The 12,911-nt window shown below is 48.3% G+C and overlaps 1 protein-coding gene across 1 annotated transcript in view; it reads left to right on the forward strand.

The window, feature by feature from the left end:
- The window catches only part of SLC7A1 (solute carrier family 7 (cationic amino acid transporter, y+ system), member 1), a 28,380-nt gene that overhangs the window by 7,921 nt on the left and 7,548 nt on the right, over positions 1 to 12,911 (forward strand). Inside the window, exons 3-6 of the mRNA XM_006894070.1 lie at positions 3,134 to 3,308; positions 9,521 to 9,642; positions 9,998 to 10,220; positions 11,251 to 11,390. Coding sequence (XP_006894132.1) covers positions 3,134 to 3,308; positions 9,521 to 9,642; positions 9,998 to 10,220; positions 11,251 to 11,390 — 660 coding nt within the window. The remainder of the gene's footprint in view (positions 1 to 3,133; positions 3,309 to 9,520; positions 9,643 to 9,997; positions 10,221 to 11,250; positions 11,391 to 12,911) is intronic.

A 12,911-nucleotide genomic window follows, 5' to 3' on the forward strand; every position in this document is an offset into this window, starting at 1 on the left:
CAGATGTAATCGATCTGATTCCTATGCATACCATCAGGTGAAATCCAAGTATATAACCTGCGTTTATGTCTCTTAAAAAATGTATTTGCAAAAAAAAATGTATTTGCTATGAATAAGTCATTGATTGTGCAAAATTCAATCATTCTCTCTCCAGCTCCATTTCTGTCACCAAGTCCATGTTTTTCAACTACTGAATCTTCTTCTTTGTTCCCAACTTTTGCATTCCAGTCACCCATTATTACCAATGCATCTTGATTTCATGTTCAATCGATCTCCGATATTAAAAGTTGGTAAAAATCTATTTCCTCTTCCTTGTCTCTGGTTGTTTGTGCATATATCTGAATGATAGTGGTATTCACTGGACTCCCTTGTATGCATATGGATATTATCCTGTCACTCACAATATTGTACTTTAAGATGGATCTAGCAATGACTTTCTTAACTATGAAAGCAACTCCACTTTTCCTCACCTTTTCATCTCCATAGTAATATATGGTCATCCGACTCAAAATGCTCCATGTCAGTCCATCTCATCTCACCAATTCCTAGTATGTAAATATTTATGGGTTCCATTTCTTCCTTAACAATATCAAATTTTCCTACATTCATGGTTCTCACATTTCCATGTCCCAATCACTAGTGTCTGCTTACAACGGTTCCTCTTCCTTTGTATTTCCATACTTGAAAGCTCAACCTCAGTTGCCCTTTCTGTTATCTACACGTGTTCTTTTGTACATAGGGTTTTTGGAGGCCTGCTATTTCAGAAGTGGGTGGCCAATCCTTCTTCCTAGCCTGTCTTACTCTGAATGTTCAGATTTAGAGAAGTGTCAGACAGACCAGCATTTTATAGAAAAAGTGAAAGGTATATCCCTTACTGTGGAGTTAACCATTAGTGTCAGTGTTGTCCCTGCCTTTGGCACACGTGTCTTTACCCACTTATTTCCCTGCTCCACCATCCACCAGGATATCCATCCACTTCTACCCACTCCCTTCACATCTATCTCCCATTGACCAGCCCTTGATCTGATAGCTTATATCTGAAGCTTCCTTGGCTTCTGTGATTCCAAACACGTCAGCTGCTGGTAGTTTCTTATGTTGTGACCAGTGTCTCTGAAGTTTAGTGGTAATGTTTTCAGACTTTAGTGACATTGATTTCATTCATTATGTTGTGAAACCATCACCACTATCCATTTCCATATTAATTTCATCATGTTTGCCAGAAACTTCCTTCCCCTTACGCAGTTAGCTCCTTGTTCTCTTTTTTAACCCTCTGCAGGTGACAGTTATAAACGTTAGTCTCTGTATGTTTGCTTCCTATACATGTATGGGTAGGACCGTAGTGGTGTTAGGGCTCATCCTGCTGTGGTGCGCGTCCAAACCACACCTCTCTTTGGATGGACAATCTTCCAACAGACAGATGGACCACATTTTGTTCATCCAATCATCTCTTGGTGGACACTTGGGCTACTTCCCCACCCTTTGACTGCAGTGACCATTTGTGTGTGCAGATATCTGACTGGATCCATGCTTGCAAGTCTCTTGAGCGTATCCCCTAAGTGGAGTTTCTGAGACGTGTGTGAGCTCTGGTTAACTTTCTGATTCCCATAGTGATGGCGTCATTTAACATTCCCCTCAAGCAATGAGTGAGAGTCAGTTTCTCCACATCCTTCCCATCACTTGTCAGTGTCAGTGTTTCTGATAATAGCCATCCTAATGCATACAACGGAGTGTACCCCATTGTTTTGATTTGCATGATGGCATAATGGGGTAAGCACTGGGGTGCTAACCTGAAGTCAGTGGGTTTCAAATCCACTAGCTTCTCTGTGGGGGACTGGTAAGGCAGTCTTCTTCTGTAAATATCACAGCCTTGGAAACCCTATGGGTCAATTCTCCTTTGCCCTACATGGTCACTTTGACCTAGAATCAACTTGGCAGCAGTGTGTGTTTATTTTAATGACAACTGGCCTTGAAAGCAGCCTTGATGGCATAGTGATAATGTGTGAGTCTGCTAACCGTTAGGATGGTGGCTTGAATCCAGGAGAGAGATGAACTGTCTGTTCCCATGTAGAGCCTTGGAAATCCCAGTCAGACTTGACTTGATGTAAGTGGTTTGGTAATGATCTTAGACGACTCCTCACGCATTTATTAGTCGTTTGTACTTTTGGAGATAGGTTTATCCAAGCCCTTTCCCTGTTTTTTTTTATTGAGTTGTTGCTGAGTTTTAGGACTTCTTTGTACTCTTACTAGATCTCTGGTTCCTAGATATTTTTTCCTTTTTTGTAGATCATCTCTTCTTTGGTGAACAAAAGTTCTTAATTTGAACGAAGTCCATTTTATCTCGCTTTCCATTTGTTACTCTGCTTTCACAGTCACATGGGTAAGATTCTGTTGGCAGAAAGCTAGTTCCCAAAGCGTTGCCCCATATTCTATTCTAAGAGTTTTCTGGCTTCAGTGCTTACACTTGGACCACTGATCGTATTTTGAATTAACCTTCCTATATGATGTGAGACGGGTCCAGCTTAAACCTTTTCTGGGTCCTTTAATGAGACGGGGCTGTGTGTGTGCATGCACGCGCACCTGCTTCTTGTGCATGCTGGTGAGGCTTTATTTTCACTCTCTGGAGGGACTTTTTTTTTAAATTTTGAAGATTATTTTTTATTTTATTATTGTGTGTGTGTGTGTGTACTGTCAAATCAGATCTGACTGGTACAGGAGGCCCCTGTTTCTCCAGCACAGCATCTGGTGGATTCAAACCTTGTGCCATATGGATTGCAGCACAACGTCTTGTCACTAAGCCAGCAGAGCTCCCTGGGACTTCATGTCTGTGGAAAGCTGACCATGGTCATGGTGGTCCTTATCTCTGAGGCCCTCAGCCTTCCTCTTTGATTCCAGAGGGCCTCTGGAAGACTAGGTTTGATAGTTTTGGCCGGCCCCCTTGGGCTACTTTTCTGCTGCTTCTAGAAAAATAATTACTTTGGCTCCATTCCCAGAAGTTCACAGCAATGTATGGTTTCTTGACGCTACTTGGATCTTTCTAAGTCACTTATCCTCCTCCTCAGTCCCACTCCCAGCCCCAGGGTCTGACCTGGCACGTGGTTCACACACCCACGTTTTTCCTTGTGTTCCCCTCCAGGGCTTTTAACTTTTGGTGTCAAGGAGTCAGCCATGGTCAACAAGATATTCACCTGCATCAACGTCCTTGTCCTGGGCTTCATCGTGGTGTCTGGGTTCGTGAAGGGCTCTCTCAAAAACTGGCAGCTGTCGGCAGCAGACTTCCAGAATTCATCCGGTCACCTCTGTTTGAACAAGTAAGTTGTCCCTCCTGTCCCTTGGCGGGCGGCCATGCCTTCTTCAGGTGTGGTATTTAACAACACACAGTTGTGATTGACCAGAAAGTCACATGCTCTTTGCAAAACAGTTTTCATTTGTTCTGCAATTATTATCAATGTCACTGTTATTTTGCAGTGAAGTACTTCAGATCATGTGCTTTCTTTGCTCTTTTGTTTTCCATTTGCAACCTATGTTACTGTTTATTTTCTTGAACTGAACGACATGTGGATGACAACTAAGAATGGCTTTCCAGGTCATGGCTGTGCAGTGCTCGTGGTCATTGCCATATGCCCACAGGAATTTCTGTCCCTCACAGCCTGTGGGTCACCAGCCTCCAGAGTCTGTCTGCAGAAGCGCTTTTCTCTGCACTACCGTGGAGGTTCCACATATTCTCCCCAAGTTTTGAATTCAGATTCTTAATAATTGATTGCTTAACACATGTATATTATCCTGTCTAAACGTAAAGTCACCCTGGTCTTCTCTCCAGGACTAATTATCATTATTAATCACTTGGGAGTGGGATCACTGGATTATGATAGGTGTCAGTTTAATGACCTCCAGTGGTAGCACAGGGGTTAAGCACTTGGATGCTAATGAGAAGGTTAGCAGTTCATACCTTCCTGTTGCTCTATGAGAAAAAGATGTGTTGTTTGCTTCCTTAGAGATTACGCCTTGGGGCTGTTGTGCTCTGTCCAACAGGGTCACTATTGGTCAGCATCGGCTTGATAGCAGTGGGTATTTTGAAGGCATTTGATAGCTTGACTTTTCTCCCGTTCTTTCCATTTTGTTTATTTTGATATTGTTGTTGAAACTATCCACAGCCACGTGTGCACTAGTTCAGCAGTTTCTACACAGACAGTTGAGTGACAAGGATTCTGTGAGTCACACAGCCATTCTCACACTCCTTTCCTGCTTGTCCCGCCCCCGTCAGCATGCGCTCAATTACCCCAAAGGTTCCCAGCTCATCTTTGCAGTTCCGAAGTTTGATCCTAGATGGGTAGTTCTTTAAGAGTACTGTGTTCAAGGAAGAGCTTTTCTAAGATTTAAACTTTTCCAGAAGATTTTAAAGATAATCTCTGGGCAATAGTTTCGGAGGCTCCTCCCCCCTTCCTGGTTTCAGGAAGTTTGAAGTCCACTGCAGAGAATTTGACGTTCTGTGCTGCGTTTCTCCCTGTTTGATTAGGATTCCTCTGTAGGCTCGGTTATCAAAAAGCCCAGGCATGGCAGCCGGGCCCCATCCCATTCTCCTGGTCTCGTGGGAGCGAGGGAGTTGTTCATGGAGGCTCTTACTGCACAGTCTGTGTTCTCCCCCTCCTCCGCCTGCTCCTCCTGGCTCTTCTTCCTCCATTGCTCTGGGAGAATAGAGACCAGTTGATGTGCACAGGTCTTTAAGACCCCAGGCACAGCTCAAAGAACTAGTGAATAGAGAGAAACACTCACCATACACGTTATTGGGTCACCAACCTGGGTTGTCCATGAAACTGTGCCTCTAAACCTCCAAACCAGTGCACTAAATTCCATTATGTTTTTAAAGGTAAATAAACAGCCTTGACTTTTTTCCCCTTCCTGGGGAGGGGGAGGTGTTACTGTTATAACATATCTGTCACAGTGTTTGCTGATATAGTTTTTCACAGGTGTAAAATTTATTAATTGGTTGTGCAACGCTACACTTAAGTCAGTACTCCCATCACCATGAGTTCCCTTGCCCCTCCTCTTCTGCCCCTAGTAATCCCCAGTACCCTTTGTCTCTATACAACTTAGTCTTAAACACACAAATTAGCTCTTCTGGCTTAGTGGCAAGAACCTATGCTACAATCCCAAAGGCACATGGTTTGAATCCACTAGCTCCTCTACAGGAAAAGGATAGCCAGTCTCCTCTCATGCAGTTTATAGCCTCAAAAAACCTACTGGAGAGTCAGATTTGACTCAAAAGCACACAGCAACAACACCTCGGTTTATTCCTGCACCCCAGCGTAGTCCTATACTCCACCTTAGTCACCTCAGGGACACTGGAGATTACTAGACAGAAACAGTCTTCCTTCAGAGCCCTGAACCCTCTCACAGAGACCTGATGCCAAGGATCCTGAACCACGTTTATACTCACTCTGCTTGTCACCCTCATCTGGGTGGAGTGAGCTTAGAAGTCACGGAGTGGACCTAGAGAACCTTCTGGAGCCTGCCTTCTTGGCAGGCACATACAGAGCGGGCATTGAGTAGAAAGAGCAGGTCTTGTTTCCTGGTTGCCAGTTAGTCCCTGGTTTGATGATTTTTGTGAGGAGGTGGTTTGTGGCAGGCGATGGTATTTCATCTCATGCGTCACCTCACACTGAGGGCCCTGTGGCAATGGGCCGTCCTGAGGCTGGGACAAGGTGCCCTCTGTTTCCCTGGCCCTGTGACCAAGTGTGTTCCCTCCAAGGCTCACCCGGTGGCCGTCCTACCAGCTCTGGCCACGACCGGCCAGCCCGCTGCTCCCTGAGACTTCCTTCCACTGTGCTTCCTCACAGCTTGCCCTCCCATTTTATCAGCACCCAGAAGCTTCCGTGGTTTGCTAGCTTTCTTCCCTCGCCTTTACGTTTGTATTATGTGCAGTGTTGTGTGAAGTCATGGTGTTTACTGGCAAACCACGCAGCATGCAGGGGCTTCTGTCCAAGTGGACTTGAGGACCCTTGGCACTGTGTTAGGCAAATCTCGAACCAGCTCACTGCTACCAAGTAGGTTCTGACTCCCAGAGATCCTGTAGGATCAAGCAGAACTGCCCCTCGGCTGTCACCTTTACAGGAGCAGGTGGCCTCATCTTCTCAATTAGAACCCAAGAACTTTAATCACGGCATCCTCGGGGCTCGTTTCAGTAACCAAGGTACTTTGGTCTTCATGCCAGGAGGGACCAGTCTCTGGAGGACATCATGTTTGATAAAGTAGTTGTTACATGCCATCAAGTCACTTGCAACTCATAGCTACCTTATGTACAACAGCCCTGAACCCTCCTCCATCCTGTACAACCTCACTGTCTCTGACACACCTACCTTCATTATCCCAGTCACTTAATCCATCTCATAGAGGGTCTTCCTCTCTTGTGTTGTCCCTCCAACCTTCCAAGCATGATGACCCTCTCCAAGGACTGTCCCCTCCTTGTAACATGTCCAAAGTATGTCAGATGAAGCCTCAGAATCCCTGCCTTTAAGGAGAAGCCTGGTTTCACCCTCTCTAGGATCAACCTGTTTGTTCTTCTGGCAGTCCATGGTATATTCTGCAAAAAGGAGGGAGACCCTAAATGAGATGGACTGACACAGGACCCAGCAGTGGACTTGAGAGCAGAGACTGAGGGTGGAGTTTTGTTCTGTTGGGCTTGAGGTTGCTATGAGTAGAGGTGACTTGATGGTACCTGGCAACAGTGCAGCAGTAACTCAGTGCCACGTGGGTGACTCTAAAGAACAGGCGCTTATTTCCTCACAGTTCTGGAGGCGACAGAGTTGGGCCCTCACAATGCCATTTTTCCTTGGCCCTTATGACCACCTCGTTACTGCCGCCAGTCAGCTACTTGGGAGCCAGCTACTGATAATTCCCTAACTGCCTCAGTTTCCTGGTGCCATCACGATAGAAATACCACAGGTTTTAACAGGCATGAACCTATTCTAGTTCAGGAGATTCCAGGGGTCTACCTCTAGGGGGAGTCTCTCTCTCTCTCTCTCTCTCTCTCTCTCTCTCTCTCTGTCTCTCTCTCTCTCTCTTTCTCTCCGCTAGATTTGGAAGGTCACTAACACAGGGATGCTGGGTCCAGAGGACATACTCCACTCCCAGCTCTTCTGAGTGGTCACAGGACCTTCTCTTCTCTGCTCTCTTCTCTCTCCTTACATGTTCTGTAAAATGGAAGGTCATGCAGGCCACCTCCCCAACTCCCACCCCACTCCCCACCCCTGGAAACCTGTGAGCTGCATAAGGGAGAATTGATGAACCCCAGGGCTTAGGGGGACTGGCTAGGGGTAGTTCCTCAGTGCAGTAGAGCCAGCCTGAGAGACATGCCCCATAGGGATTTCCAAGGTGTGAATTTTCACAGAAGCACACTGCCGCCAATAGCCCTATGCTTAACAGCTGGGAGCTCAACCACCGCACCACCAGGGTTCCATTAAGTATTTTTCAAGGGGCAGGGGAAGCACATGTATATCTTTTACCATGCTTTGAGCGAAGGTTTCCACTACAGTCTAGGCTCCCATTCAACAATTGGGACCCAGGTTCACTGACGCTGACCTTCCCAAGGCGTGAGCATCCTCTTTGTTTCCTTTCCGGCTGCTCAGTTCCCAAAGTCAATATTTACATGCTGCTTCTGGAAACAACCGAGCCCTACGGAGAGGCTGGCTCAGCCCTGATGGATGGCCAGCAGGCCAGTAGGGTGGGTGACTGCACCGCACTGGCACACCTCGTTTCATTGTACTCCACTTCATTGCTGTCTGCTGAGCAAAACCAAAACATGGGGCCAGCACAGGGCCGTGAGCGTCTCTCTGAAAGGGTCAGAGGGAGTGAGAATAGCACGGCCCTCACAGCCCTAGCGCAGAAAGCCCATAAAGAGCCCTCAGCCCAGCCCCAGTCACTGTCGACTCACAGACTCATAGTGGTGGTGCTGAGAGTAGAATTTATTAGGGAAGTAAGTTGGGGAGGCAAAGAATATCACTCAGTGCAATTCCCAGCAGTCCCAAGGCACAATTCCTCAGTCCAGGGTCCGGTTTCGGTTCAGCATCTTTTCCTTGCATCATCAAAGGGAAGAACAGGAAAACCTTTAACTGTGGCCAGCACAAATAAAAGAATCCTCGGGTTACACCTTGCCAGTTTCTCCCCAGCAATGCCATAGTTTCTCCACCATCATCACTAGGGTCTCACCACCAGGGTCTTGCTCCAGTCTTCCTCAAGTCTTGCTGTCACAAGCTTTGACAATATGGGAAGCTCACGCTCTCGCTCTCGCCCTCTCTGTGTCTCATCTGAGCCCCACAGCTGTTAATAATTTGCAGACCATGTGTCTGAAGTTAGGTAGTTGGAGAGAGACCAGAGGAGGCTTAATATATATAATGGCTAAAAAAGCCCATTTAGGCTGACACCACAGTTGCTCTCTGCAGATGTTTGTGACTTTGACAGATGGAAGGCCCTGCGTCAGGTTAGTCTGCCGGCCTCATTTTTTTTCCAAAAGCCAGTACTTAATCCAGTCTCAGTGTCCCGTTATTTCAAAGCTTGTCAGCATGCTCTTGTTGTTGGGTGCTGTCAAGTGCAGTACTCTTGGTGCCCCTGTGAATAGCAGACAGCAGCCTTGCCCTGTCCTGTGTCATCCTCCCTTCTCTGTCCTACTCAAGCCCACTGAGTGGTCCCCGTCTCAGCCCGTCTCCTTGAGGATCTCCATCCCTTTGGCTGACTCTCTACTTTTTCCTAGCCTCACTTAGAATAACCAAACCCAGTCCACGGCTGTAGATTTGAGGCTGCCTCATCGGATTTAAGAGGCTGTAAATCTTACTGGTCCTTCTCCAAGCATGATGTCCTTCTCCAAGGACCGGTCTCTCCTCACAACATGCCCAAAGTATGTTAGAGGGAGCCTCAGAATCCTTGCCCCCAAGGAACCACCCTGTTTAACCCTTTCCAGGACGAATCTGTTTGTTTTCCTAGTAGTCCATGGTATTCTCAATACTCTTCTCCAGCACCACAGCTCAAAGGCATCAATTCTCCTTCTATCCTCTCATGCTTGGGGGGGTGGAGGGAGGGCGCAGGAGGGGAAGGCCCTCTATGAGGCGGATTGATTCAGTGACTGGGGTAATCGGGGAATGTCAGAGACAGTGTGATTGGCACAGGACAGAGCAGAGTTTAGGGCTGTTGTACATAGGGTCGCTATAAGTCGCAAGCGACTTGATGGCACATAACAACAACAACAACAACAAATCTTACTGGTAGCAGACTGCTCTGAATTCACACTACGGACCTTTCCGTTTGCAGCCTAGCATGTGAAGTACTGGGCCAGCAGGGCTCCTGGAAGGGACTCCAGCCGCATGCTGGTGTGACTCTGATGGGCCCCAGGAAACAGCACATGTGGGGCTGGCTTTACTGTGGGGGCGGGAGCCGACCTGTGCTACCTTCACCATCAACCTGAGCTACCGCTCTGATGGGGGCCAAGTGGGAGCTGTGACCTCTGATCAAGCTCTTTATTTTTGTTTTCTAGTGCCACAAAAGAAGGGGATCCTGGAAATTGGGGTTTCATGCCCTTTGGGGTCTCTGGTGTGCTGTCCGGGGCGGCCACTTGCTTCTACGCCTTTGTGGGTTTTGACTGCATCGCCACAACAGGTAGGTCCGCCTTCCTGCCCACCTTACACTCCTCCTCCATGTCCCCTGACAGCCCCACTCTCTTCTATGACGGGCTGGGCCGTGGATGACCCCGGGTTTCCTTCCACCTGTGTTTACCTGCAGAGCCCTCTCCCTCCCTCCCCGAGTGGCCACACCTGGCAGAGGGTCAGCATTTTAGTGAATCAAGCCTTGCTTGATGAGGTCAGGGTAGCAGTCCACAGCCTGATCTCATGGCTATGTGATCTGGGAGGGACAGGGTGTCCCTGTGACCAGGTAGCAGCCATGCTTGGGGAGCTGCCTCTGTTCCCAGGGGAGCCCATGGCGCTCCAGGGCACCCACGCCTTTTTGTCTGCAGGTGAGGAAGTCAAGAACCCTCAGAAGGCCATCCCAGTGGGCATCGTGGCCTCACTCCTCATCTGCTTCATCGCCTACTTTGGGGTGTCGGCCGCCCTCACCCTCATGATACCTTACTTCTGCCTGGATGCTGACAGCCCCCTGCCCGATGCCTTCAAGAATGTGGGCTGGGAGGGCGCCAAATATGCAGTGGCTGTTGGCTCCCTGTGCGCCCTGTCCACCAGGTAAGGACCGCTGTCTCAGCTTCCCCACGTGGGGCCCAGAGGGCTGGATGGTGGGAGTTCAGACAGATGTGGTACCCCAGTTTGACCTGGCTATTCCCTGCTGTGGCCACCAGTCACCTCCAGGAGGCCCACGTCACTGCTGTCCTGGTCCTGAAACCCACAACCCGCCCTCCAGCAGCCCCTGTTTAGCCAGGGCGTGGTCCGCCCTTTGTAAGTCCCTATGTGACCCTCCATATGGCTGCAGAGCTGGGTCTGCTCTTTGAAGACGGAGTTGGTGCCTGATACAAGGAAAATCTGCCCCAGCCTTGTTCTCCCAGCCCGTAAAATGGAAAATAAGCCAAATCCAGCCAAACCCTGTGGTGTGGGTCGGTTCCAACCCCAGGCGAACCTCAGTGGGTTTCCAAGACTGTCTGTGTTTGTGGAGGAGACAGCTTTATCTCTCTTTTGAGGAACAACTGGTGAATTAGCAGCCAAGCATATAACACACTATTGGGTCTCCACAGAGCAGTTCTCGTGAGTGACCGGAGGCCTTTATTTTCTGCCGACCCTGACAGCAGTCATTGCAGGAATAGAGTCGCTGTTTCCCCTCTGAGGCCACAGCCGTGTGCTGTGTTGTTCCTGGCTGTGTGTGTAGCCTACACAGACCCTCTCTGTGTTCTCTGTGGGTGCTCTACGGATCTCCAGTCTTTTGACTGTGAGTCGCTTACCTGTCACGTCCTTGGCCACAGGGGTGGCACGCTCAGTGAGAGTGTTGCGGGCTTGTTCTCAGAGAAAGGAGCCCTGATGTGGTCAGAGCACTCACCTGCTAACCAAAGGGTCTGTGGTTCGGTCCCACTAGCTGTTCTGAAGACAGATGAGGCAATCTGCTTCCATAAAGATTATACAGTCTCTTCTTCAGCTGGGTCTCGGGGTGTGGGCACCAACTCAATGGCTGTAGCTGTTGTTCTCACAGAAGAACCATGTGGTAGCCCCAGTGCCCACCCGCTGGTTTACTGATGTCAGGCCTTCTACCTCCTCCCCTTCCATCTAGTCTCCTAGGTTCCATGTTCCCCATGCCCCGAGTGATCTATGCCATGGCCGAAGATGGACTGCTGTTTAAATTTTTGGCCAAAATCAATGACAGGACCAAAACGCCAATAATTGCCACTGTGACCTCAGGAATCATTGCCGGTAAGAAGTAGAAGGAGCTTCGCACCCTTGTGCTTTAAAGTGGGGTCTGGCCTGTGCATTAGGGTGACCGCTTTCTTCTTTAACACTTGGCAATGTTATGGTTGAAGCATCTGGCTTTGAACCAAAAGGTTGGCAGCTGGAAGCCACCTGCCGTTCCGAGGGAGAACAATGAGGCATCTGCTTCAGTAAAGAGTAGAGTCTTGGATCCCCGTGGGCGGTTCTGCTCTGTCCTCCAGGGCTGCTGTGAGTTGAAATAGAGTTGAGGACAGTGGGTTCTGCTCTGGCGACTGGTTGAGTGTGCACTGGTGAGACACTTACCTCCTAAATGAGTGAGGTATTAACTAACTTTCACGAGGATTTTTTGTGTCATTGAAAATCATGCTTCAGTTCATAATTTAGCATATATAATGAAAGAAAGCCATTTTCCACCTGTTTAACAAAGTAAGAATAAGGAATGTGCTGGCTCAAAGCTTAGGCTCTTGGTTATGCACCGAAGGCTTGGCAGTTGGAATCCTCCCTCTGACTCTGTGGGAGAGAGATTGGGTCACCATGACTTGGATTTGACTCCATAGCACCTCACAGCAGTGGCGTTAATGTCTTGATGGTGGGGACCGCGGTCAAGTTAAAGGACACTGTCTGGGCCAGAAGATGAACCATGTATTTTTTTTTATAGGGTTAAAGAATTGGGTCTTGTCACTTTCAGTGGTATGTAATAGGACCCTATAGAAATGGCCTCTGTTCCTTCCCTTTGCTGATAAGGGAACACAAGCTTTAATCTTTGAAGGGATAGTTGCACCCATGCTGTTCACCAAGCCAAGGTGAATTCTCGTCCCTCGCAGGAGTGGTCAGTAAGGGGTCGGGTTTTGAAGGTCACCTCCTGTGGCACAGTGGCTAAAGCACTTGGCCACTAATGGAAAGGGTTCTGGTTCTCCATGAGCAGGGGTGTAGGCGTCTGCGGCTTGTACAGGTGGATACTGGCCCCCCTCACGGCCCGCCCAGCTTCTTCACCTTCTGATTATCTCTCCACTCTCCACTCCAGGCGTGGTTCTGTTGCTGTGATCTAGAGGACCTTGGGGAGAGATTTGTGGAAAAGTACAAGTTTTGAGTTTATGTTACTAATTAGTGTTGATTGCGTGTGATTAGAAAGAAAATCCTGAAGTAGGACTACTTAAAATTTTTTTTCAGTGGGAAATTGGACACATTCACATGTACATGCAAAATAATAATAACAACTAATAATAACAGATATACTCTAACAAAAATAACCAAGGATTGGTGACTAAGCAGACAAATTTTACTTTTTTTTTTTAAGAGAGGGTTGATGAGAGCCATCGTGGTAAAGGGGTTGATTCAGTTCTAGAATAACTCTGTTTCCCGGGCCCATCCGTGTGACAGAGGAGACCCCGTGAGTCCTCTCTGCTTCCCAGGCCCATCCGTGTGACAGAGGAGACCCCGTGAGTCCTCTCTGCTTCCTGGGCCCATCCGTGTGACAGAGGAGACCCTGTGAGTCCTCTCTGCTTC

This window comes from Elephantulus edwardii, unplaced genomic scaffold, assembly GCF_000299155.1.
Source record: "Elephantulus edwardii isolate Elephantulus edwardi_28Jun2011 unplaced genomic scaffold, EleEdw1.0 scaffold00134, whole genome shotgun sequence".
Taxonomy (NCBI): domain Eukaryota; kingdom Metazoa; phylum Chordata; class Mammalia; order Macroscelidea; family Macroscelididae; genus Elephantulus; species Elephantulus edwardii.